The sequence below is a fragment of the Camellia sinensis genome, chromosome 10, assembly GCF_055761805.1.
Source record: "Camellia sinensis isolate YWXY chromosome 10, ASM5576180v1, whole genome shotgun sequence".
Taxonomy (NCBI): Eukaryota; Viridiplantae; Streptophyta; class Magnoliopsida; order Ericales; family Theaceae; genus Camellia; species Camellia sinensis.
The window spans coordinates 17,057,174-17,080,884 of NC_138970.1; the positions used below are offsets into that span (position 1 = coordinate 17,057,174).

The 23,711-nt window shown below is 38.7% G+C and overlaps 1 protein-coding gene across 2 annotated transcripts; it reads right to left on the reverse strand.

Moving 5' to 3' along the window:
- Positions 1-10,279: 10,279 nt before the first annotated feature.
- LOC114271955 (uncharacterized) lies at positions 10,280-16,556 on the reverse strand. 2 transcript variants are annotated; one of them, XM_082890913.1, is made up of 3 exons: positions 13,918-16,556; positions 10,802-10,886; positions 10,280-10,620 (listed from the first exon to the last, which is right to left on the reverse strand). In XM_082890913.1, the coding sequence occupies exon 1, from the start codon at positions 16,417-16,419 to the stop codon at positions 14,446-14,448; it is 1,974 nt and encodes a 657-aa protein (XP_082747039.1). In that variant the 5' UTR covers positions 16,420-16,556; the 3' UTR covers positions 10,280-10,620; positions 10,802-10,886; positions 13,918-14,445. The 2 variants fall into 2 exon arrangements, with proteins under 2 accessions (XP_082747039.1, XP_028069431.2); XM_028213630.2 differs by lacking the exons at positions 10,280-10,620; positions 10,802-10,886 and adding an exon at positions 12,964-13,401.
- Positions 16,557-23,711: the final 7,155 nt, after the last annotated feature.

The following is a 23,711-nucleotide window of genomic DNA, read 5'->3' on the forward strand; positions in this document are numbered from 1 at the left end:
CTTCTATATAAGGAGAGGCCCTCTCTCCTTAGCAGAAGTTCAGCCATTTTAGAGAAGAAAGACCTCTCTCTCTCTGTATTTCTCATTCTCTCTCTCTATATTGCATAGAATAGTGTTCTAAAGTCCATTTTTCTTGCACTTTTACACTACAACACATAGAGATACACCACCATCTTTGGGATGAGGTCCTTGGGAGTGTTACTTGAGCTCTGAAACTTGGTTTTTGGCCCCTGAGGCTGCTGGTTTCAAAGTTGATCTTCAAGGGTGAGTATATTCCCCATTTTAGCATTTATTTGTACCTCATTTTGGCCATCCTTGAACATTGTTTTAGGCCTTGCTTTCAACTGAATTTTTTTTTGTATTTGAGTGCTTTTGATGATTGTTTAAGGTCTTCTTGGTGTTAAGGGTGCATAACCCTCTTGTTTGCCTTGTTTGGCTTTGTTTTGTACCATGCTTTAAGGCCTTCGAGCTAGTCTTAGTTTGGCCTTTTAACCACTGAAATCCAGTGGATTTTTAGTGGTAGGCATGTGGTTTTGAGGCCTAAAATCAGAGGGGGGTGACCCCCTCTCTTTTTGTTTTGTTTGTTTGAGTTTTTGGCCTATCAAAGGAGCATGTATCCCTATACTTTTGAGGCTTGGTTCAGGCCCTTTTTTGTGACTTTTAGGGCCTGCCTTGACTCTGTTCATGGCTGATTTGGTCATATTTTGCATGCTTCTTATATGTGTAGTGTAATCCCATTTGTGGCTCATCAAAGTAGCATGTTTGCCTAGCTTATGTTGAGTCCATTTCAGCATGTTTTTTGTGATTTTTTTCCATGACATAACTCTGTCTAAATTTGGTTCGGTCATCTTTTGCATGCTCCATATACTTGTAGAACAAATCTTGCTTACTAGCCTTATGTGCATGTCGATTTGACTCATCATTCTAGCATATTTTGGCTTTGCTCCGGCATGATTTTATTCTTATTTTGGGCTATTCTAGGACTGTTTTGGGCTGCCATGGTCATATCACTCATGTTTTGTATAGCTATAGTATAAATGCTTTGGCTAGCCTTGGGTTTTGAGGCCTCTGCCATGCCATACATGTGATGTTTTCATGCTTTGCCAGCATTTCGAATGTTATTTCAGTCCATAAAATTTGGTCATACACCTGCATTTGACATGCTTTAAATGCCTTGTAGAGTTTGTGTTTTATGCCTCATGAATGGATTATTGTGCATGCCATTAAGCCTAGGCCTTTGGGTCATCATATCAGTGCATTTTGGGTCTTGTTATACCATGATGTAACTCTGTTTTATGCTGTCCAAGTCATGCCATGTTTGGTTTTAATAGGTGTAATATAATACCCCTTTTGTAGCCTTGTATGCTCATTGTTTTTGACCTTTGTTCTAGCTTGTATTGGCTAGGTTTAAGCATGTTTTTAGTCTCACCTTGACGTGCCTAGGGACTGGTTTAGGGGCCCTTAGTCCTTCGGGGCTTGCCTTGCATGGCCATGGTTTAAGTCCCTATGTTGGCTTCGTACTTTGAGCTTTCTTGCATGCTATGTTTGACTTGTTTGGGTGGTTTGGCATCACTCCTTGCATGATTTTAGAGATTACCTCATTGCCACATTATCATGAATATCACTCTTTGCTCATGTTTGAGAGTTGTGTCCTCATGCTTTAATTCTTGGGCTAATGCATTGTGCATGCATACCTTGCTTTTGTGCCCTCATTCCAACACTTTTGGCCACTGATTTGGAGCATGACTGAGGTCTACCCTTTTGATTTAAGTCCATTGTGTATGTTATGTATATTGCATTGAGTATGCCACCATTACATTGAGCATGCTAATTGACATTCGCATTGAGTATGCTAGTTGTTGTAAGCATTAGCATTGTGCATGCCATTAGCTTTGTTAAGTTAATCATATTACATTGCATTGAGTATGCCATGTAGTTGCATGTTTGCATACTTAGAACATATTTCATGTTTGCCATGCTTGTGTTGCATTGTTGTTTAGACTAAGTGTTAATCCGAGCACGAGGAACGAGGGGCGTTTCATACTTCAAGTGATGAAACGTGTCTTAATTCTCAGTCGCCGACGCTCTTGATGATCCATGATAGAGTTCTAGGCACTTATGTGTTTTTCTTGCGCATTCATTTCTCATTGATTTGCACAAGTTGGATCTTTGGCCATCATGCATCGAAATGCGTAATTGATGGTCGTGGATCCGATTATGCCCCTTCCCTTGATGTTTCGAGGTGATATGGGGTGGCATAGTGCGTACATATCCTTGGGAGACCCTCCATTTTCTCTATTTTGTGCTCTGCTGCAGCTTGGTGTCCTAGCACATCAGTGGCCGGAAGTGCCTTGCAGATGGCCGGCAGTCCTTTATTTTGGTCGGCAGTGCCCACTCTTGGTCGGCAGGATGGTCGGCAGTGGCTCCTCATGGCCGGCAGGCCACTGATGCGTTCCTCAACATGGTTTTGGTTAGATCCAGCAGCAAGTTCTCAAGGACACCCTGCAAACAGAGCCTCAAAAGAGCATCCGAAGAGCTTTCGGGACAAGAACCGAGCATACATTGCCTTCTCCCCTAACCAGAGCTGGAATAGCATTATTTACTGTTTTCCTTAATTGTTAGTTAGCATTTGGTTTTGTAATTTAATTAGTTAATTTGTTAAATAATTAAGTTTTGTGATAATTAGTTGTAGTTAGTTATTCATTTAGTTATGTAATAATTAATTAGCTTGTCAGTTAGTTAATTAGTTGGCATGTATTATTTATTCAGACCCTCCGTCGAGAGGGCACAATTGTTGTAATAAGTGTGCGTGCGTGTGTGCATGTCTTCCAATCCTACGTCTTTCTCCCTTTTACTTAATCGCTTACAATGGTTAGTTCTAGGGCCATATTTTCAAATTAGCATCCTTATGCTTTGCATGCGTGTATCCATTCATCTGTTTTGCATGCACCGGGCTCGATGCATTATACTAACTACATCGTATTTCAATACCGATTTGAATACATGTTATAAAGTTGCATCTCATATGCCATCTTAGAATAGCCAAGCCTATTTCCAATTGCATTTTGCATGCATTGCATTAGCCATCTTAATATGAACTAGGATCATGCATTGATTACTAACTAGTTTCTGTTTTGGCTCGGAGTACACTGTGAGTATTTATGCTTTAGCATACTGCATGCGTGTGAGTGTTGCCATGATAGCATGCTTGCCATGAGGCTATTTGCTTAATTGATATAACTGCCTGAATGCCTGTGGGTGAAGGTTGGATTACTTGAATTAGAACAATTCATTAAATCCGTATTTTAGCCTACTTATGTGTAGCAAACTTCAAACCATTTTCCAAACAAATAGATATGCAATGCTTTGTTCCAAATTAGGCGATCTAGTCTATACTTGTTTTGCTATGCGTATCACATAATAATTCTAGCTAATTAACAGGAATAAGAACACATGTGTTTTCTAAAACAAGATATCATGTTTAGTACAGGCCGATCTTTGATCGGGCGAGCGAGGGTGCTCATAGATGACCTTCTCCAATCGTACCCAAGTTCCCGAGCTGAGGCAACTTTGGTGATGACGGACACTTGGCCTTAGGCACGAGTTAGGGTTTCCTAAATTTCCCAAAAATAAAATATTTAGGTGGCGACTCTGTATTTGGCAAAATAGTCCATGTTTGGCACTTCTTTATAAAAATCAGTTTTCCAAAATGATTTGTGGGATTTGGACTCTTTGGTGATTTATCAGTCTCACATCACACATTGTGAGATTAGATTCAAAACCATGACATTGAGTCCGAACTGTAGTAGCTCAGAACAAAACGAGATTCGCGCTTTCACAAGAAGTGCGGATATCGGAGAGTTCCCGGGAGCGCGTCTATAGTTTCTGGCGACTCTGTTGGGGATTTAGAGAACTTGACTCGAACTCATGATATCTTGTTTTGATTACACTTATGTGCCTCTTTGCATTGTATTTGCATTGGTGCGCCTAGGACACCGTGTTTGCTGTATGCTATTCCTGAACGGTTTGCCAGCGGCTCGCTTTGAAAAGCGTGCCATAAGGCTGACCGATTGCGGGCTCTGCCACAACGGGAACACAAATCCCGATTTTTACCGGGGCACCCCTTTTGACCATTCGACCTAGTGCATATTCAGAATCCATAGTGACTATTCCAAACTAGAACAGGTTGCTTACTCGAATGTAGGTTGTTTGAAACCGCTGTTTGTGTAGCGAAACCTTAGCTCCTGACAAAATAGGACAAGAAAACCCTACCCCAACATAGGGGTGTTTTGGCTCTTATTTGCATGATATTTGTTGTCAGAGTGTGTCTCTACAGGGTTGTGTGCATTAGTTTGCAAGTTCAGGTATCAGGCCAACGGGCATCAGTATCTGAGAATCAGTTATATCTGCGAATATCAGATTCAGATTCGGGGCAGTGAATTTGGGAACAGTGATCAGTGGATAAAGAACGGTTCATTCAACTTGTGTTTGCCAACTATGTGTTGTGCTAATTTAAGCCGTTATGCTATCCATTTTTCTGTTCATTATTTCCTTATTATGCTTTATTTATCTTTTTACAAGGTAGTTTAGCACCATTGCATCCGACCAGATAGATATTCCCCGAGCACTCTGGGTTAGAGGTCGTAGACTTAATGGATCTAGGGATCTAATAGACGGACAAACAGTGTTCCTTTCTTTACTCCCGATTACTAGATGGAGGTCAAGAGGACGTAGTGTATCGGTGCAGCGGTCGCCAGATCAGCGGTTTACCCCACCAGTGAACAGTCAGGCTAAGGTCTCAGTTTCTATTACAGGGACATATATACCGAGTATTCAGATAGATCAATACAATATGGCAGGCCTAGAGGAGATGATACGTCAACTCCAGGAAAGTATGAGAACTATGCAGTAGGACGCTGCCCGTCAAACAAAATTTGCCAAACAATAGGCCGAAGTCATGACCCAACAGGCAGAGTTAATTGCTAGGCTACAACAGCAAACCGGAGCATCCGCTTCACATCATAAAAGTGTTGTGTGTGTCTATTTCGCAGCCCCACATCTAAGACTTTCCAAAAGCTATTTCTGAATTGCATTGTTTCCTGAAAATTGGTAAACAGTTATAAGCACATGGCAGAGAGAAATATTATGCCAAGAGTATAAGGGACACAAAATAACCATGGATAGTTAACTAAAATATTTAAGATAACTTAGTCTGAACAAATAATCATTTAAGTAGCAAAACTGAGATTATGTAAATAAATAACCATAATCATGGTACCGAACAGAACAGAAAATTATAGATAGAATCACAAAACAAGTTTTAAGAAGATACAAAAGCAATCAAAACCCTAATTAATTTAGATATTATTAAGAAATAGAAACCCTAATTAATTGAAGAATATTATAACATACAATGAAGTGTAGATACAGAGAAAAACTAGTTCAGGAATAGAAACACTTACCAGAGTTACGTAGTGATAATGAAACCCTAATTAGGAACGTAGATGAATCGAGTTGAAGATAAACAGACTCAATGATGAAGGTAAAATACGTCAGGGAAATTTCTAAGAATAAATCTTAGAGACTTTTGCGGAGATGAAACCCTAACTTCGCTGAATATGATTGACAGTGCTGCCATGGCTTTGAAGATGAAGGGACCCAAGTAGAAAGCTTGAAAAAAAAGAAGGGATGTGAGATTTGGATGAGCAAATCGAATTCAAAATGGAAAATTCTGAGATTGAAGAAGCCATTGTTATTTGTTTCAATTTTGTTGTCGTTTTCAATTCATAGAGAAAGTCACGGTGGCGAAGGAGGTGGCGGCGTAGAAGGCGGAAGAGAACGCTACGACGAGAGAGAGGAGAGAGATTGAGAAAGTGGGTGTGATATATGGGCATGAGTGAGGGATCTTAGGCTACAAAAAAAATATTGTAAACCTCTCTTATTACTAAGAGTTTGAGAGAGATGTTAGACCAATTTTTCCTAAAAAGAATTTAACAATGACTAACCAAAAAAGAATCTCATAACATCTAAATCCAATAAATAAATAAAAGAATTTCATAACAACATCCAAACCCAAAAAGAAAAAATAAATGAAAAATCCAAATGTTGTGTAGGTTTTAATTATATCAAATAATGTAGAAAAGCTTGTGTACAATCAAAATATAATCTATATAGAATTTGTAGTTCGATTTCACGTGAAACTCAAATTGGGCTTGTGAAAGAAGTATTTTTCAAATAGAATTCATATAAAATTGGTATTGAGTTTTTGGATTATCTAAATTGGGTTTGAGTTTATGTAGAACTATATATATAAATAGAAAATGCATGATGATGTGCCTTTTTTTAAAAAAATAAAAAATAAGCCGTTAGAATATGTCACCTAAAAAAAAATAACACTACTTTTGTATATAAATATGATTTCTTACAAGATAAAAAAATAGAAGAAAAATAAAAGGAGATTTTTACCAAGGTCCATCAATGAAGAAACTCCTGGTATTATATTGTTTTCATTATCTGATAACAAAATTATTGCTTTGAATTTGACAGTCATACGAGTTTGTGCGGTTTCCTAATTAATTCGCCCACAAAAATAATTAAACTAATAAAATAGTTACCAAAGTTTTATGTAATTACGAAACTGATCTAGAGAGTGAGAGAAATTTGTATACAACAAAACAATCAACAATTAAACCAAAAAATCAAACTTAAACCACAGTTAAAGAGCATACAAAATTTTGCAAGAATCCATCAAAACTATCTATTCTTTGTTTACAATGTAATATATTAAACAAAATATAGTAAAAATATATATATATGATCATCGTAACGGTATATATTATGAGTCTCGAACTTGGTATCGACACATGGGACAAGAATTATGGGATTTCAACCATGGCACAATGCAACCATGATGGAAAAGATGACAACATGGCATAGATGTAACCTCTGTTCCCTCCCCAAACTCCTCCAAACAAACAGGACAAGTCCTAGTGCACTTTTCATCATTGAACACTAGCACTTTCTTCAACCCATCAATGGCGGCTTTCGAAACACCCATTCCCCTCCTCTGTACAGACTCACCAACATCCTCCATAATCACCACCTCATCTGCAACTGCAAACATAGACACCATCTGATCGTAACTCAGTGCTTGCTCAGAAAGCAACTCGGTTGTGGTGGTGACATTGACCCGAGCAATGACTTGAATCCCACGTAAGTTCCCAAATCGCCTCCAACTAGGATCGAATATGGAATTGATGATGCTCTGCCTCAGGGGATTGAATAAATTAGGATCTAATCCCATCTGGGAGAGTCGGTGGAAAATATGGAGATCGGAGGTACGCATGGAGAAGAAAACATGACGAGGAATCGTGAAAGACTCTTCAAAATCTGAAAGAGTGATTGTAGGATAATTGGTATTGAGATAGCCTTGAGGACTACGAAGCTGTACTTTGAGAAGATGAGTAATGTAAATTTTGACAATAACTGGAGTTTCAGGAAGTGGGTCTATCCATGGTAATGGATACATCTGAATGTTGTAATCTGTTGATATAGTTTCCATTGACAAAAAGCTTGAGAAAGAAAGACAGAGTTGGATGAGATTGTAGGATTAATGGAGATGATGAAAAAGAGGGTTATTTGATTTTATATAGCGTTTGAGTTTCCATATTTGGAAACCAAACAAGTACTGTTGGAAGTAGGATTTTAGTTTCCTAAATATTGTTGGACTTTTAGTTTCCTAATCTCCTCTTGCATGCGTGACTATCACTCTCACGGCCAGTTTTGGCTCAAATTTGACAAAGCTACCGCTTTAGGCCCCAAACAATTGCGCTGAAAAAAGGTCCCAAATTTGTTTTAGCTATTATACTAATAAAAAAAAAAAAAACTCATCTGAATTTGAAATGCCCTAACAAAATTTGGTAAAAAATCAAAATTAATAGATAACTAATGTGGTGAATTATTTAAAACAAATGATTGTTTTAATCTGTAAAAACTAAAAAGCCGATTGATATGATGTATTATTTTAAACAACAAATTGCCAAAACGACGTCGTTTTGACAGTTTTGAGCCATTGTGGCCACAAAAATTGTGGCCCTCAAACATTTTCCTATTTTAAATTAATGGATGATTGTTTCATAAATGCATGGATTGTGTATAAAATACGATTAATTATATCTTATCTATGAGAAAAGAAACTTTTCAATTTTAATATTGATTATATTTTACTTTTAGTCAACAATGTTAGAGCATCTCTAATGATTTGCCATTAGAGCTGTTATTGCCGAATTATGGCAGCAGTTCATAGAAAACCAAACCAAACCAAACCAAACCAACCAAGCCTTAAGTCTCATCAAATGAGGTCGGCCAAATAAATCCTTCTTTTCCACGCAATCCTATCAAAGGCCATTTTGTTAGTAAAATTAAGTATATCCATATCTCTATTTACAACGCTAGCCAACGTTAATCTAGGCCTACCCCATCCCCTAACACTTCCATCTACCGTTACAGTATCGCATCTCTTCACTACTGCCTTTATTGGTCTCCGTTGAATATGACCAAACCATCTCAATCGATTCTTTCTCAACTTATATTCTATCGGTATTATTCTAACCCATTCTCGAATACAGTTATTCCTAATTTTGTCTTGTGTAGTCTTGTCACACATCCACTTTAGCATCCTCATTTCAGCCACACTTATCTTATCTACATGTTGTTTCTTGGTTGCCCAACACTCCGTACCATACAACATCACTAGTCTAATAGCCATTCTATAGAACTTATCTTGTAGTCTAGTGGGTATTCGTTTATCGATTAAAAATGATATAATCAATAAATTAAATTATACATGTTTGATTGACAAATTTGTAATTAAAAATACGAGTTGTTCACTTTTTATTTAGTATTTCAACTTGAATTATTGTTATTTTTTTAATTGTAAATAAATTTTAATAATTATATATAGAAGTAATTTTTTTCCTAAACATGGTTAAATTTTTTTAAAAAAAAATACATAATTTTTTAATTATAATATTTTTTTATTTTTATTTTTTAAATATATGAGAGATCCCGTATTAAGAATGCGTTTTGGACTGCAAAAATATCCGAGCTGGTCTTGATCACTCTCTGGGACTTGCACACGCCTCAGAGAGTGGCATATGATAAAAGAAAGTTGAAATTTTATTTTTCTAATAGTTTAATTACATAAATTGTCTTCTTCCTAGAAACTAACTAAATCCTAAATCTACTATAAAGAAAAGAGATCATCAATTCTCTATGCGATTTGATCATCAAGTCATTGTTTGTTTGAAGATCACCACTAGCTAGGTTGAAGAAAGTGGTGGTGTTCAATGGTGGAGGAGATGAAAAGTGCACTACTAATTGTCCTCAAAAACTGCCTTCCACACACCATGGGAAGGTTGAACCAATAAATTGATGTTACACCTAAATTTTTTTCTTCACCATAGCAAAAGTTATTCATCAATGGACTTGAAACGGCAAGGTTTTAAATGCTCAATAAAATGATGCTACTGTCACAAGAGGAGAAATTATACTTAAGTCAGGCACAACTGAAAGTACGATAGGCATCCATGAAGTAACTAGTTAGCCTCTATCAATTCATCCTAATTGAGGCATCGTTTGGAAAGTGACTATTTTAGAGGCTTTTTGGCTTTTTGACTATTTTAGTAGGCTATTTTAGTTTTTGTGTTTGAGAAGATGAGATAGATTTTTATTTGAGTTGTTGTATTGAAAAATGTGTTGAAATGATATTTGAAGTTAAAATGACAAATTTGTCCTTAAGATTATAATTTTTTAAATTGATATAAAGGCGTGAAATTGTAATTTTACAATTGATTTTACAATCTGTCAACTGTGTAGCCTGTGCCTACACTGTCCCGAGCTGCAGTCTTTTTTTTTTTTTTTTTTTTTAATTTTGCACCTCCGCCTACTGTTCACGTTTTTTTGGCTTATATCCTAATGAGGCTATAATAGCCTTAACCTGTGTTTCCCAAACAGCGCCTGAGTTCACTAATTCTACATCGCAGAGAAACTCAAAACAGAGAAGAGCAATCTAAAAAGAACACAGAGTTGGAACTGGGATGCCATGAAAAAAAATTAATGAAAATGAGATGGTTAATGCGATGCCCAAAAAGCTAAAGTTCTTTCTTGAATGAAAATGAGAATTTAAGGGATTTAACTGAGATGCCTACATAATGAAAAAAATTTAATATTTGCATTAATCTGAATTCACACATATAATACAGAGCTGCATTGAGGAATGGGTACCAAACTCGCTTTGGTTTTATATATTGGATAGTCCTTACAAAACTCGAAAGACATATAACAACAAAATTTTACTTATGATTAAATAAGAATAAAAGAAAAGGGAAAAAAAAAAAAAAAAAAGCAGCTATGTAAGTTTTTAGATTTCCCTTATACGAGAGACTTGCACAATATACAAGGAAATGAAGGAGCAACTATGCAGAGAGTATATGTGGAAGAAGTACACCATCTATTCTCATAAGGCAGCACTTTTGAGTGCATCAGGCTGGAACTGGGACTCTGAAAGATGGATCAATCATTTTCAAGATGATTAAGTTCCCTTTGTCACCTCTTGATACTCTGTCATAAGGAAAAACACAAAAAATATAAATAAATATAAAATTTAAAATTTAATGAACAAACATAATTCACGGTAAGCAAAGAAACGTTGTCCAACCGAAAATAAATAACACCCATGTCCCAATTGCACCACACATACCCAAAAAACAAAACAACAGCACCAGTAGAAATTATCTAGCACCTTCAGTACATCAACATCGCAATTCTTCATCCAAATAAGTAACTTCTAGTTCACCACGAGCTCTTCCAGGAGCTTTAATAGGTATCTGTATATCACAAGGAAATCAATCATGCATGTTTTGTAAGTTAGTTACTTCAAATTTAGAAAATGTGCACATTTGGTGGCTCTTGTGAGGATATACCATTCTGGGATAATATAAGCTTCTATAGAGGTCTGCAAGAATCACAAAAACGAATTTTTTAAAAAATAAAAAAAATTTACCCAAAAAAATAAAAATAAAAATAAATAAAACCCAACTTAGAAATCAAGGAAAAAAAAAAAAAAAAAAAAACTTGTCCAAAATTTATCACTCCAAAACCCAGGGAAAAAATGGGCAAAAAATAGAAATCTAACAGAGAACAAGAAAGGAAGAACTTCAACTTGACCTTGGCATATAAACAAACATGTAACATGCACAAATAAATCCAAATATACATACACACAAGATTTGAAGGTAGAGAAAGTGAAGAGATTGGAGATCTATACCTCAAGCTAAAGAGAATCTAGAAAAAGGAAAGTAAATGTATATATGGGATTGTAAATGGGTAAGTGTATATTCAGAGATCTTTCAACTTTTTCAACATCACAGATCAGAAAAGGATGTGTTCAGACACAAATCAACTCTTCCTCCTCCTCTCTCTCTCTCTCTCTCTCTCTCTCTCTCTCTCTCTCACACACACACACACACACACACACACACACACATACGTGGACTTGAAGAAAAGACTTAAATCTAATTCAACGAAGCAGAGAGTGAAGAAAAGGATGTGTTCAGACATAAATCAACTTGTAGTTTCTTGCTTACAATTTCAATTTCAATTTCAATAACCAAATCGAGAGAGACGGAAAGGAAAAACTTGAGAGAGAGAGACAGAGACAGAGACAGAGAGAGAAAGAAATCGATACCTCGCTGGTGCAGATGGTGGTGGAGGTGGAGCTTCGAAATCGAAATCAAAATCGGAGATTCAGATGAAATTGAATCGAGCCGGTGCAGATGGTGGTGGCGATGGAGCTTCGAAATCGAAATCGCTCTGAATCTCAAAGATGAATCTGTAAGAATGATAAGGGTTTAGAAAGGGTTGAGAGAGAGGCGAGATTTGAAGGCGTGAGGATTCAAAATAAGGGTTTACAAAGGCTTCGACAATTATTCTCAGATTCAAAATAAGCTTCGAAATTGAGAGAGAGAATCACTGAAACATAGATTTCAAAATTGAAATCGAGAGAGAGAACTTCGATTAGGGCTACAGCGAGACATGAATTGACCTGTTGAGGGGGTTTAGAGAGAGAGAGAGAGAGCGAACGAGAAACTGACTGAGTGAGTAAGAGATTAGGGCTACAAAATGTATTATATTTGATATTCACCAACTCGCCCATTTAAGAGAGAGAGAGAGAGAGAGATAGGACATTCGAAGGCATTTTTAAACGCCTTCGGTTATTGAAACAGTGTCTTTTCAATTTTTTTAAAAGCGACGTTTAAAAAAACGTCGTTAAATATTATAAAATATGGCGTTTAATAAAACGTCGTTAAATAAACGTCGTCAAAGCTCATATTACCTGTAGTGCCTAACACTTTCATCTAGCATTACAGTATCGCATCTCTTCACTATTGCCTCTGTTGGTCTTCGTTGAATATAACCAAACCATCTCAATCGATTCTCTCTCAACTTATCTTCTATCGGTGCTATTCCTACCCATTCTCGAATACCCTCATTCTTAATTTTGTCTTGTCTTGTCTAGTCTTGCCACACATTCACCTTAACATCCTCATCTCAGCCACACTTATCTTATTATATGTTGTTTCTTGGTTACCCAACACTCCATCTTATACAACATCGCTGGTCTAGTAGTCGTTCTATAGAACTTATCTTTTAGTCTAGTGTGTATTCGTTTATTGATTAAAAATGATTTAATCAATAAGTTAAATTATACATGTTTGATTGACAAATTTGTAATTAAAAATACGAGTTGTTCACTTTTTATTCAGTATTTCAACTTGAATTATTGTTATTTTTTTAATTGTAAATTTTAATAATTATATATAGAAGTAATTTTTTCCTAAACATGGTTAAATATTATTTTTTTTTAAATACATAATCTTTTAATTATAATTTTTTTTTTTTAAATATATGAGAGATCCCATATTAAGAATGTGTTTTGGACGGCAAAAATATCCAAGCTGGTCTTGATCACTCTATGGGACTTGCACACTCCTTCGAGCGTGGCATATGATAAAAGAAAGTTGAAATTTTATTTTAATTACATAAATTGTCTTCTTCCTAAAAAAATAATAAAAAAAAGAACTTTTCACTTGCTTGCAACAAAGACTGTCCAATTTCATCAGCAAAAATACAAGAAAAAAGGAAAAGGAAAGCAAATGATGAGAAAGGGACTATGGCTAATAATCCTAGTAAAGATTAAAATAAAAAAACCAGTCATCATGTGGGTGTGTAGCCCCAACCAGCATATTGAGATGGACATGTTATAAAGTTGCAGCCACCGTGATTTCCACACTTTTTCATTGCTTTTTCTTTTCTTTTTATTTTATTTCACCATCAAAGTACCTATTTCAAAGACCAAAAAATCCCATCACTATTATCCATTTGTATTAGTAGTTTATATAATATCTCATAGATTAGAAAATGACAAAAACTAATACATTTCAAATTTGTAGATTTCAATAGCAATAACTTGCTTGGTTTTACTTAATTCATTTCTTACAATACAATTATAATGAAGGCCTTGTATTAAGTGCAACATGTATCAAACATGGTAGAGCTAATGATATCTACAGACAAAGCAATTGAATCTCACTTTGCCTATGAAGCCCCATGAGAGATACGCGTGTAACACTAATATCTAGGTTTGTGACAATGACATCTTTCCCAAATACACAGAAAATTGCAGATTGTTGGATACTGTTCTCAAATTTAATGTCACATTTTCAAATCCAAAATACATGAATCCTTGACAATTTTTATTCAAGGAAATATGAACTTCATTCAATTCTTGACAAGTTGAGCTAAGGTGCCCCCATACCAATGAAAGCAATAGTCACAAGAGAAGCTAATTTAACTCACCTTGGACTGCTGGACAAGAGACAAGGTTGGCCCCATCCCTCCCCTTTTGCATGGCTTCATTGGTCAAGAACACCATATACGCAAGCCACAATGATTCTCTGGTCTACTAACATATTCTCTCATCACACACTAGCTCCAAGGACATTCTCTTCTAATGTTACTCTCCTTATGCTCCATCTACCGCTAATTTCAATCACCCATTACCAGTCAAACTTGATCATAATAGCATTCTTTTATGGTGAGCTCAATCATGACCTCAAAAGATACATAAATGGCAGTCACCCTAACCCGCTTTGTCTCATTCAATCCACTTCTTCACCTACATCTGCTTGAAATGAAAACTGATATCCCACCATTACCAGCTTATGTTGCCTGAAAAAGCAAGATCAATTGCTTCTGAGTTCGATGCTCATCCTTACTCATCAGTGTATCAGTTCAAACAATTTCATTCTATTGAAAAAATCAATTCACCTGCCACAATAGTTGCTCTTTTATCACCGAATCCAATACATTGCATGTATCAAAAATTTATGTAACCAGAAAACCCTCTTCCATTGTAAAATCATTGTCTGATACATACCCAACCTTCTTCATTTTCACATGAAGATCATGAATTAAAGAATAAATAAGATTAGCTTCGCTATGTGATTTATCACCAACTACAAACACATGAACCTTGTTTCCGACATCAATCCAGCTACAACCTGGCTGCTTCTTCAACCCCTTGTCCTTCATTTTCAACCTAAGTCTTGCAGCTTCTCTCCATTTCCCACTTGAAGCATATATGTTAGACAGCAACATATAAGTACCTGCATTTTCTGGCTCTAATTCCAAAAGTCTTTTCGCAGCCAATTTCCCCATATTTGTGTTCCCGTGAACATTACATCCAGCAAGAAAAGCCCCCCAAACAGAACCAGAAGGCTCAATTGGAAGCCGCTGAATAAAATCAAAAGCCTCCTTGACCCTCCCCGCTCGACCACAAAGACCAACCAAGCATGAATAGTGATCTTGTCGCACTTGTATTGATTTGTCTTTTATGAGCTCGTCAAAGTACTTCAATCCCTCGTCCACCAAACCAGCATGGCTGCACGCTGCAAGCAACCCCACGTATGTAACATCATTGGGTTTGATTCCTAAGTTCTGCATTTCTTTGAAAAGGCTGATTGCCTCACCGCCACATCCATGGTGAGCATAGGCTGCGATCATTCCATTCCATGAGATCAAATCTCTCTGGCCTGCAAATCCATCATCGAACATTTTCCTAGCTGTACTTAATTCTCCACACTTCGAGTACATATTTACAAGTGCTGATATCACGAATGCACCATTTTGATGTACTGTCTTGCAAATTACCTGGTGAATTTGATGTCCTTCGCTAAGACCAGCAAAATTACTACAAGCAGCCAAAACACTTATGAAAGTTCCCTGATTTGGCTTTACGCCATTGGCCGCCAGCATTCTTGAGAAAATTCTTAACGCCTCTTCACTTTGACCATGTTGGATGTACCCAGTAATCATGGTTGTCCAAGAGATGACATTCTTATCGGGCATTTCATTGAATAACTTATCCGCCTTCTTTAAATTCCCATTTTGGATAAACCCTGTGATCATTGCATTCCACGAAGGAATATCCCTCTCCGGCATCCTCTCAAACAATTCAAGTGCTTCTTCCAACCTTAAATTCTTTGCATATCCTGTAATCATAATATTCCGTGAAACCACATTTCTTTCTGGCATTGTGTCAAAAAGCACCCGAGCTTCGTCAATCCTCCCATTTTTTGACAAACCATCAATGATCGCAGTCCAAGAAATCACATTTCTTTTGGGCATATAATCAAAAAGCTTCCTAGCCTCCTCAATTCTCCCACATCGACCCAACGCCGTTATAACTGCATTCCAAGAAACCAAATTCCTCTCAGGCATTTTCTCAAATAGACTCAATGCTGAATCTATTAGATTACTTTGCAAATACCCATTAATCATAGTGTTCCAAGAAACCAAATTCTTGTGAGGCATCTCATTAAATAGCTTCTCTGCCTCTGAAATCTGATTCATTCGTATGTACCCACTAACCATAGCAGTCCAAGTGACGACATTTTTCTTAGCGTCCACTCTATCAAACAAATTCCTTGCTTCTCTAATCATTCCGCGATGTATATAAGCCGAGATAACACTCGTCCACGCAATCACATCTGGATCGGGCATTTTATCAAACAATTTTCGTGCTTCGACAATTTGACCCTCTCTGCATAGCTTCGTGATCATCCAATTTGTCTGTTTCACGCTTTGATATATGTAACTATCCATTTTGGGTATCGATAATTCGGCAGTTCGGAATTGATTTGCTGAGTGATATAGATAGGATTGAAATTCCCATTGAAGCTTGAGATTGCATAGTGTAAGTGCAAGAGTTCGAATAGACCTCAAAAGGGGATATATTGTAAAGTCTCTACCATGTCTCAAAGCAATTGAGAGCCTAGAAAATGATTGCATAGATAACATAAATGCAACGAAGCAAGTGGTTTGAACTCTGTAACGGCCATCAACGGTATTATTACTCCATGAATCAACCTGTCCCAATCTCGATCATCTTCACGGTCTCTTCTTCTTCCTAAATTTATATAATTTAAAAAGTTTTTAAGATTTGTAATATGATTAACGAGTGAGTTAAATAGCAGATGTTGTTTGGAAAGTTTGTGTGTTGGGTTTTTTTTTTTTTTTTTTTACCTAGAAGATAAATTTTTTGTAAAATTTAAAAAAAATAAATTCAAACAAAATATCACATCTAATTTCATAATTATTTTACTTTTTTTCTCACAAATATCACATCCAACTATAAAAAAACCTAACTATCTTTCCAAATACCAAAATTTTTTTATCCAATAATATTCTACAATTAAAAAAACCTACATAAAAACTCACTTCCCAAACATCCACGTAATGTCATAACTAGTGTTGGTACACTAGTTAGTACACTAATTGATGCATCTAGCACTACCGAAATTTATATCATAAAGTTGTATCATAAATTTGCCATATATAGCGATCCCGGTTTTCCCTCCATTGATTATCGTATTCCGAACTTGGGTTTCGTGATGTTGGTTGTTATTATATCTTGTTTCCATCCTTCAATACTTTGCAGTTGAGTTATAGGATGTTTTGGGCAGGACTGTTACAGGTTGGGGGTGATTGGGAGCAAATGGTTGTTGCCCAGAATTTTGGTTCTTCGCTCGAGCGAGCTCTGTGTTTTAGCTCCTTCGCTCGAGCGTGCGTCTGCGTCTGGGTTTGGAACTGAGAGTTATAATTCTTAGCTCGAGCGAGCTTTCCTTCGCTCGAGCAAGCGAGCTGTATGTTTTGGGTTTCTTCGCGCGAGTGAGCATTCTGTCGCTCGAGCGTGCTTCTGGGTTGCAGACCTGAAGCTTCGTATTGTTGGCTTGAGCGAGGCTTTCTACGCTCGAGCGAGGGTCCTTTGTGTCTGGTCGCTCGAGCAACCACTTCTTCGCTCAAGCGAGCCTCTGTTATTTCAGCACACAACAGCAGCTTCTTCTTCACTTTTTGAATACACTTTTCATCTCAAACCCTAGATTCGGCACTCTCTCTCTACATATATTTTCTCTCTAGGGTTTCATCTAATTTTAGTGATCTTCTACCCTAATCTCTTTGTAAGAAAGATAGAGGGTCGCGAGGGCTTCACTTTAATCTAAAGAGTTGTGAATTTTGAGCACTTTGGATTTTCACCATCTTCTCCTTTGGGCTTCTAATTTCGAGGTAGGGAAACCCTACTCCATCTTATGAGTTTTGACATAAGCTTTGGTCATTTTGATTAGTTGGTGTGGCTTGGTAATTTTGGAAAAGTTAGAGTTGATTTGTAATTTATAAAAGAGGGGTTTTCCATGTTTGAGTCAAATTTGTGTTATAGACTTGAAATGGAGGTTGTTTATAAATTATGGGTAGAAAATGAGCCTTAGGGCTATTGTTGGGAAAAAATAAAAAAAATGCCCTAATTGTATTGAATAATTAATTTGAATAATTAATTTGGAGAAATGTGAAATTGAGTTGTGGATAATGAAATTGGGAAATTATGAGATTGAATGGTGTAGTTGGATTAATTAATCACTCACCTATGAAAATGTTGATATTATATCTGTTGATGCATTTATTATCTGTTTAGAAATAACTGCTTTGGGCTATCGGTAGAGGATAGTCTTGATTGTTATAGACACTGTATGTTGATTAGGGAAAACTGAAACTAATCGAACATGTTATGTCATTGAATATGACGGTTGGAATAATACATCAAATATGTGTATTGATTGATCATTGTATATGATAATTGTTTATATACATTGTCTTGTGTGGGAGGAAATAGGGGATGTACTCCACGATTTGGGAGGAGATAGGGGATGGACTCCCAAACCGGATATTATTTGAGAAAAGATAGGGGATGAACTCCATCGATACAGCAAATATGTGTATCTATTGTGAAGTATGGAAGTGTTTTAACATGACATTAGTACAACAAATATGTGTACTTATTGGAGTATGGAAGTGTTGTGGAAGTGTTTTGATATGAGCTATAATCTCATTGAATTGTTTGGCTAGGTTCTGAGCCATGTTTATGAATCGAAATTGTATAAGTAATGGAAAGTGAAATGAAACATGGACTTAACTGTCATGGAACTATATTGTGATTTAAATTGGTTTATAAGTGTTAACCATCTATCAAATGCCATTGTTTTAGACATTGCTCATATTTGGTTTAGTATATCTCTACTGGGCTGTGGCTCACCCTATATGGGACATCGTTTTCAGGTTCAGGTGATATGCCACCTCCAAGGACATAGCTTGGAAGGTTTTGGGAGTTGAAGACTCTTTGGGTTGTTTAGTTATTTTGATATTACATATAAATTCAAGCCGAAGGCTTAATGTGTATGAGTTAGTACTCTCTTTTTGTAACCAAGTGTTGGCTTGGAAGGTTATAAGCCCATAGGACATTTACTTTTGTTGTCAACATGTAATACTTTTGTAATGAATACTCTGATAAATAGAAATATGCTTCATTCCCTTATGTCTATGCATGTCAAGAATGTGAGTTTATATGTATTATTTTGAGGGCGTTACAACTTGGTATCAGAGCTTACCGGGTTCGAATACTTTGGGTACGCGAGAAGTGGTTAGTACCACAATGGGTTTGTCTCGCTTGCTAGAGACTTATGTGTGATATTACGTGTTTATCTGATAACATGCTTATGTGACTACTTGGGTATGGGATTTAGTTTTTAGGATGTTGATTAGATCCTTGGGTTCCTGGAAGTCTTGTTGGAAAAACACTTGATCAATGCTGTTTCTAATCATAACTCTAGCAACTTCATTAGACTGTCATTATCCGGAAATGAAATTCGTAAGTGCTTATGTGATTATGTGCTTACGTAGAGTAAATTATTGTTGTCCATGTATTAGGACGCGAGTGTTATAGCTTCGGCACATTTGTGAATGTGCTAATGTTCTTCATTACCTTTATTAGGATGTCAGGACGAGGACGGGGTGGTAGGCAAGGTAGGCCTAGGAGGCAGGAGGTGCCTATACCAGATGAGATTCCGGCGCAGTAGGAGGGTGTTGGTCAGACCAATATGGTCGAGCCAGTTGGTCAACAGGCCATGGGCGCCTTAGCCCGCGAGATGGCAGGAGCATTGAGGGAATCTATGGGCATTCTCAAGGCTGAGAATCAAGCCCAGGCCCATGTAGTTGAGGTAGGGCCTTCCTTTCTGAAGAGGGAGTTCTTCTGGTCTAATCCGGACGAGTTTGTTGGCGATCCCAAAGAGCCACTGAAGGCTGATGAGTGGCTTGAGCAGATGACTAAGACGTTTGAGATGCTCGGCATTGAAGACGGGGCTTTGAAGGTGACCTTGGCGTCCTTTCAGCTGAAGGGAGACGCGGGTCAGTGGTAGAAGTTTGTTCGAGGCCGTATTGGCGGGACTTGGGGGGCTTTCGTTGACGCCTTCCAGGAGAAGTTTTTGTCTCCCGCTGTCAGGAAGAAGTTAAGAGATCAGTTCTGTCAGCTTAAGCAGCTGAGTTCATCAGTGGCCGAGTTTGAGGCCGCATTTACCAGTTTATCCAAGTTTGCACCTGAGCTTGTAGCGTCTGAGGAACGCCGTTGTCTTGAGTTCAAGAGGAAGTTGAGACACGGACTCAAAGTTAGGGTTGCTGGACCCATGACTCGAGAGTATAGGCGCCTTGTGGATGCTGCGGCCCATATGGAAATTATTATGCACGAAGAGGAGGAGAGGTTGAGGGGCTCCAAGAGGAGTCAGGATGGCCAGAGGGATGGTAGGAGGCAGAGGGGTTCTAACCCTCAGCAGTCCTAGGGTGCTTTTGCTAGATCTCCTTTTCCAGTGTCGAGTTCAGGCTCTGGGAGAGGCAGTCAGGGAGACGTTACTTGTTACAAATGTGGTCAGCTGGGCCATAAATCTCCAGCTTGCCCGCAGAGGAAAGGAGGTCAGAGAGTAGTTTCATCTTCGGCTCGTCCTCAGAGCCAGAGTCAGGGCAGAGGCCAGCCGCTCTCTTGTTACCAGTGTGGTCAGGTGGGGCACCTGAAGAGGTTCTGCCCGCAGTTGAGTGGCACATCGAGTATGTCTAGTTCGAGGCAGACGCAGGGTTTTCAGCCAGCACAGTCTGTTCAGGCCTCGAGGGCCAATCAGGGGGCGTCATCGTCTCAGTTTGTGCAGCAGTCTTTTGCTCCTAGGGGTGAGCAGGTAGATCAGAGACCTTCTAGGCGTGTGTATGCTGTTACCGCGCAGGATCTTGTACCGGCTACATCTGTTGTAAGAGGTACCTTTTTGTTTTGCAACTCGGTTGCCAATGTGTTGATTGATACGGGTGCATCCCATTCCTTTATATCTGCTGCATTTGCTTCTATTTTGGGGTTGGAGTTGGCGCAGTTAGCATCTCCTATTTGTGTTGTATCACCTGTTGGGGGTGAGTTGATTTTGAAGCAGGGGTGTAGAGGTTGTGATATAGACGTTGCTGATCGTTGGCTTCCATTTTCTTTTGTGGTTATGGCTATGTCGGGTTTTGATGTGTTTTGGGTATGGACTGGTTATTGTCATACCGGGCTGTTATTGATTGTTATCGCCAGAAGGTTACCGTGTGTACCTTGAGCAAGGATTGTTTCCATTTCTTCGGGGATCGGGTTGGTAGTGTTTTGCCACCAGTGTATGATCTGCGAGGGCGGAGTGAGCTTAGTGGTCTTCTCGCTAGCTTTATGAGTAATGAGTGTGATGAGATCCATATTGAGTTACCTAGAGTGGTTTGTGAGTACTCGAACGTCTTTCCCGAGGATCTTATTAGTTTGCCACCACATCGAGAGGTAGAATTCTCTATTGATTTAGTGCCCGGCACGGCGCCGATTTCTATGGCACCATATCGTTTTGCCCGACCGAGCTGATTGAGTTGAAGATTCAACTCCAGGAATTACTAGATAAGGGGTTCATCCGCCCTAGTACTTCGCCGTGGGGAACACTGGCCCTCTTTGCTAAAAAAGAAATATGGGACTTTGAGACTTTGTATCAACTACCAAAAATTGAATCGGGCTACGGTTAAGAACAAGTACCCTATGCCTCGTATTGATGATTTGTTTGACCAGTTGAAAGGGTCCCGTTGTTTCTCTAAGATAGACTTGAGATCGGGTTACCATCAGTTGAGGGTCAAGGAGGAAGATATCTCGAAGACGGCATTCCGTTCGCGGTATGGCCACTATGAGTTTCTGGTGATGCCTTTTGGGCTCACCAATGCACCGGCAGTGTTTATGGACTTGATGAACCGGATATTCCGGGAATTCTTAGATCGTTTTGTATCGTTTTCGTAGACGACATCTTGATTTATTCACCTTCGGAGGAGGAGCACGAGGAACACTTGAGAGTGGTGCTTGAGTTGCTTAGAGCCCATAAGCTGTATGCCAAGTTTGGGAAGTGTGAGTTCTGGCTAAGAGAGGTGAAATTCTTAGGCCATGTAGTCTCCGGAGAAGGGGTGTCTGTTGATACATCCAAGATAGAGGCAGTGCAGGATTGGGCACAGCCTAAGAGTGTTTTTGAGATTCGTAGTTTTCTGGGATTAGCTGGGTATTACCGCCGGTTTGTGAAAGATTTCTCCAGGCTAGCTTCGCCTTTGACTAGATTGACGCGGAAAGGGGTCAAGTTTGTATAGAGTGAGACTTGTGAAAAGTCGTTCCAAGAGTTAAATATTAGACTTACCACCGCTCCGGTGTTGATTATTCTGGAGAGAGGTTTGGGTTATGCAGTTTATTGTGATGCTTCACGAGAGGGTTTGGGTTGTGTGTTGATGCAAGAGGTGAAAGTGGTAGCCTATGGCTCACGTCAGTTGAAAATACACGAGAGGAATTACCCTACCCATGACCTAGAGTTAGCAGCTGTGATTTTTGCCTTGAAGATTTGAAGGCATTCTCTATATGGTGAGAGATTCGAGGTGTTCTCAGATCATAGGAGTCTGAAGTATCTGTTTACACAGAAAGACTTGAATTTGAGGCAGAGGAGGTGGATGGAATTTATTGAGGATTACGACTTCGAGTTGCATTACCATCCGGGAAAGGCCAATGTTGTGGCCGATGCCCTTAGCAGGAAATCCATTAGTGTTGTAGCTTGTATAGCTATCTGAGAGTGGGAGATATTGGGTGCACTTAGCGAGTTTGATTTGCTTCTAAGCGAATCTGTCGAGGCTGCAACCTTGTTTTTTGTAGTTGCGCAGCCTACGCTTGTGACCCGAGTGTTAGAGGCACAGAGAGGTGACCTTGAGGTAGAATCCCTCCGGGAGAAGATCTCCGGTGGGAAGGTTGAGAAGGGTTTAACGGTGTATCCCGACCTGAGTGTGAGATACCGAGACCGTTTGTTTGTGCCGGAGTCTTGCCGAGAGAAAGTACTCTGAGAATTTCACCATGCACGCCTTACGGTGCATCCGGGAGACACTAAGATGTATCGATATTTAGGTCGCCAGTTTTGGTGGCGGGGTATGAAGAGGATGTGGCAGTTTTTGTGTCTAAGTGCCTTACTTGTCAGCAAGTAAAGGCCGAACATCAGAGGTTGTAGACACCCTATTTTTGACCGTCCTCAAGACTTAGACGTCACCGTTTGAACACTCGGTGATTATCCATGTTCGTGTTCGTCTTAAGTTCTTGGAGGTTTCGGCCGCGCGCCTTGCCTCGAGACCTCTCAACTTGTTTGTTTTGTGCTTGGTTGTAGACCAAACACTTGTGTGATTGCTTCTAAGGGCAGGAAATGGCTTGTTGGCCATCCCCACACCTCACCGGACATGGCCTGAGGCCACCGGCCCTGTTTTCTTGCTACCGGCCAAAGGTGTTGGCCGGTCGGCATTATTTTTGGTCGGCCGGCTTGACCCTTCTGAACTTTTAGTTTAGCTTCTTGTGGGAGGCTTGACCTTTTTGAACCTTTGGTTTAGCTTCTTGGGGGAGGCTTGACCCTTTTGAACCTTTACCTAGCTTCTCCAAGAAGCTTGAACCTTTCTTAGCTTCTTGAGGAAGCTTGACCCCTTTGCTCTAGCTTCCTCAAGAAGCTTGACCCTTTTTGCTTTAGCTTCTAAGAGAAGCTTGGCCCTTTTGCTCAAGTTTCTAAGAGAAGCTTAGACCTTTGTTCTTCTATAAGAGAAACCCTCTCCCTCATTAGCAAAGGTTCAGATTTTTGGCCAAGGCTCCATACACATATATCTCTCTCTATATCTCCTCCATTTTAGCTCAAAAGTGTAAGGTTCATGGCCCCATTGCACTA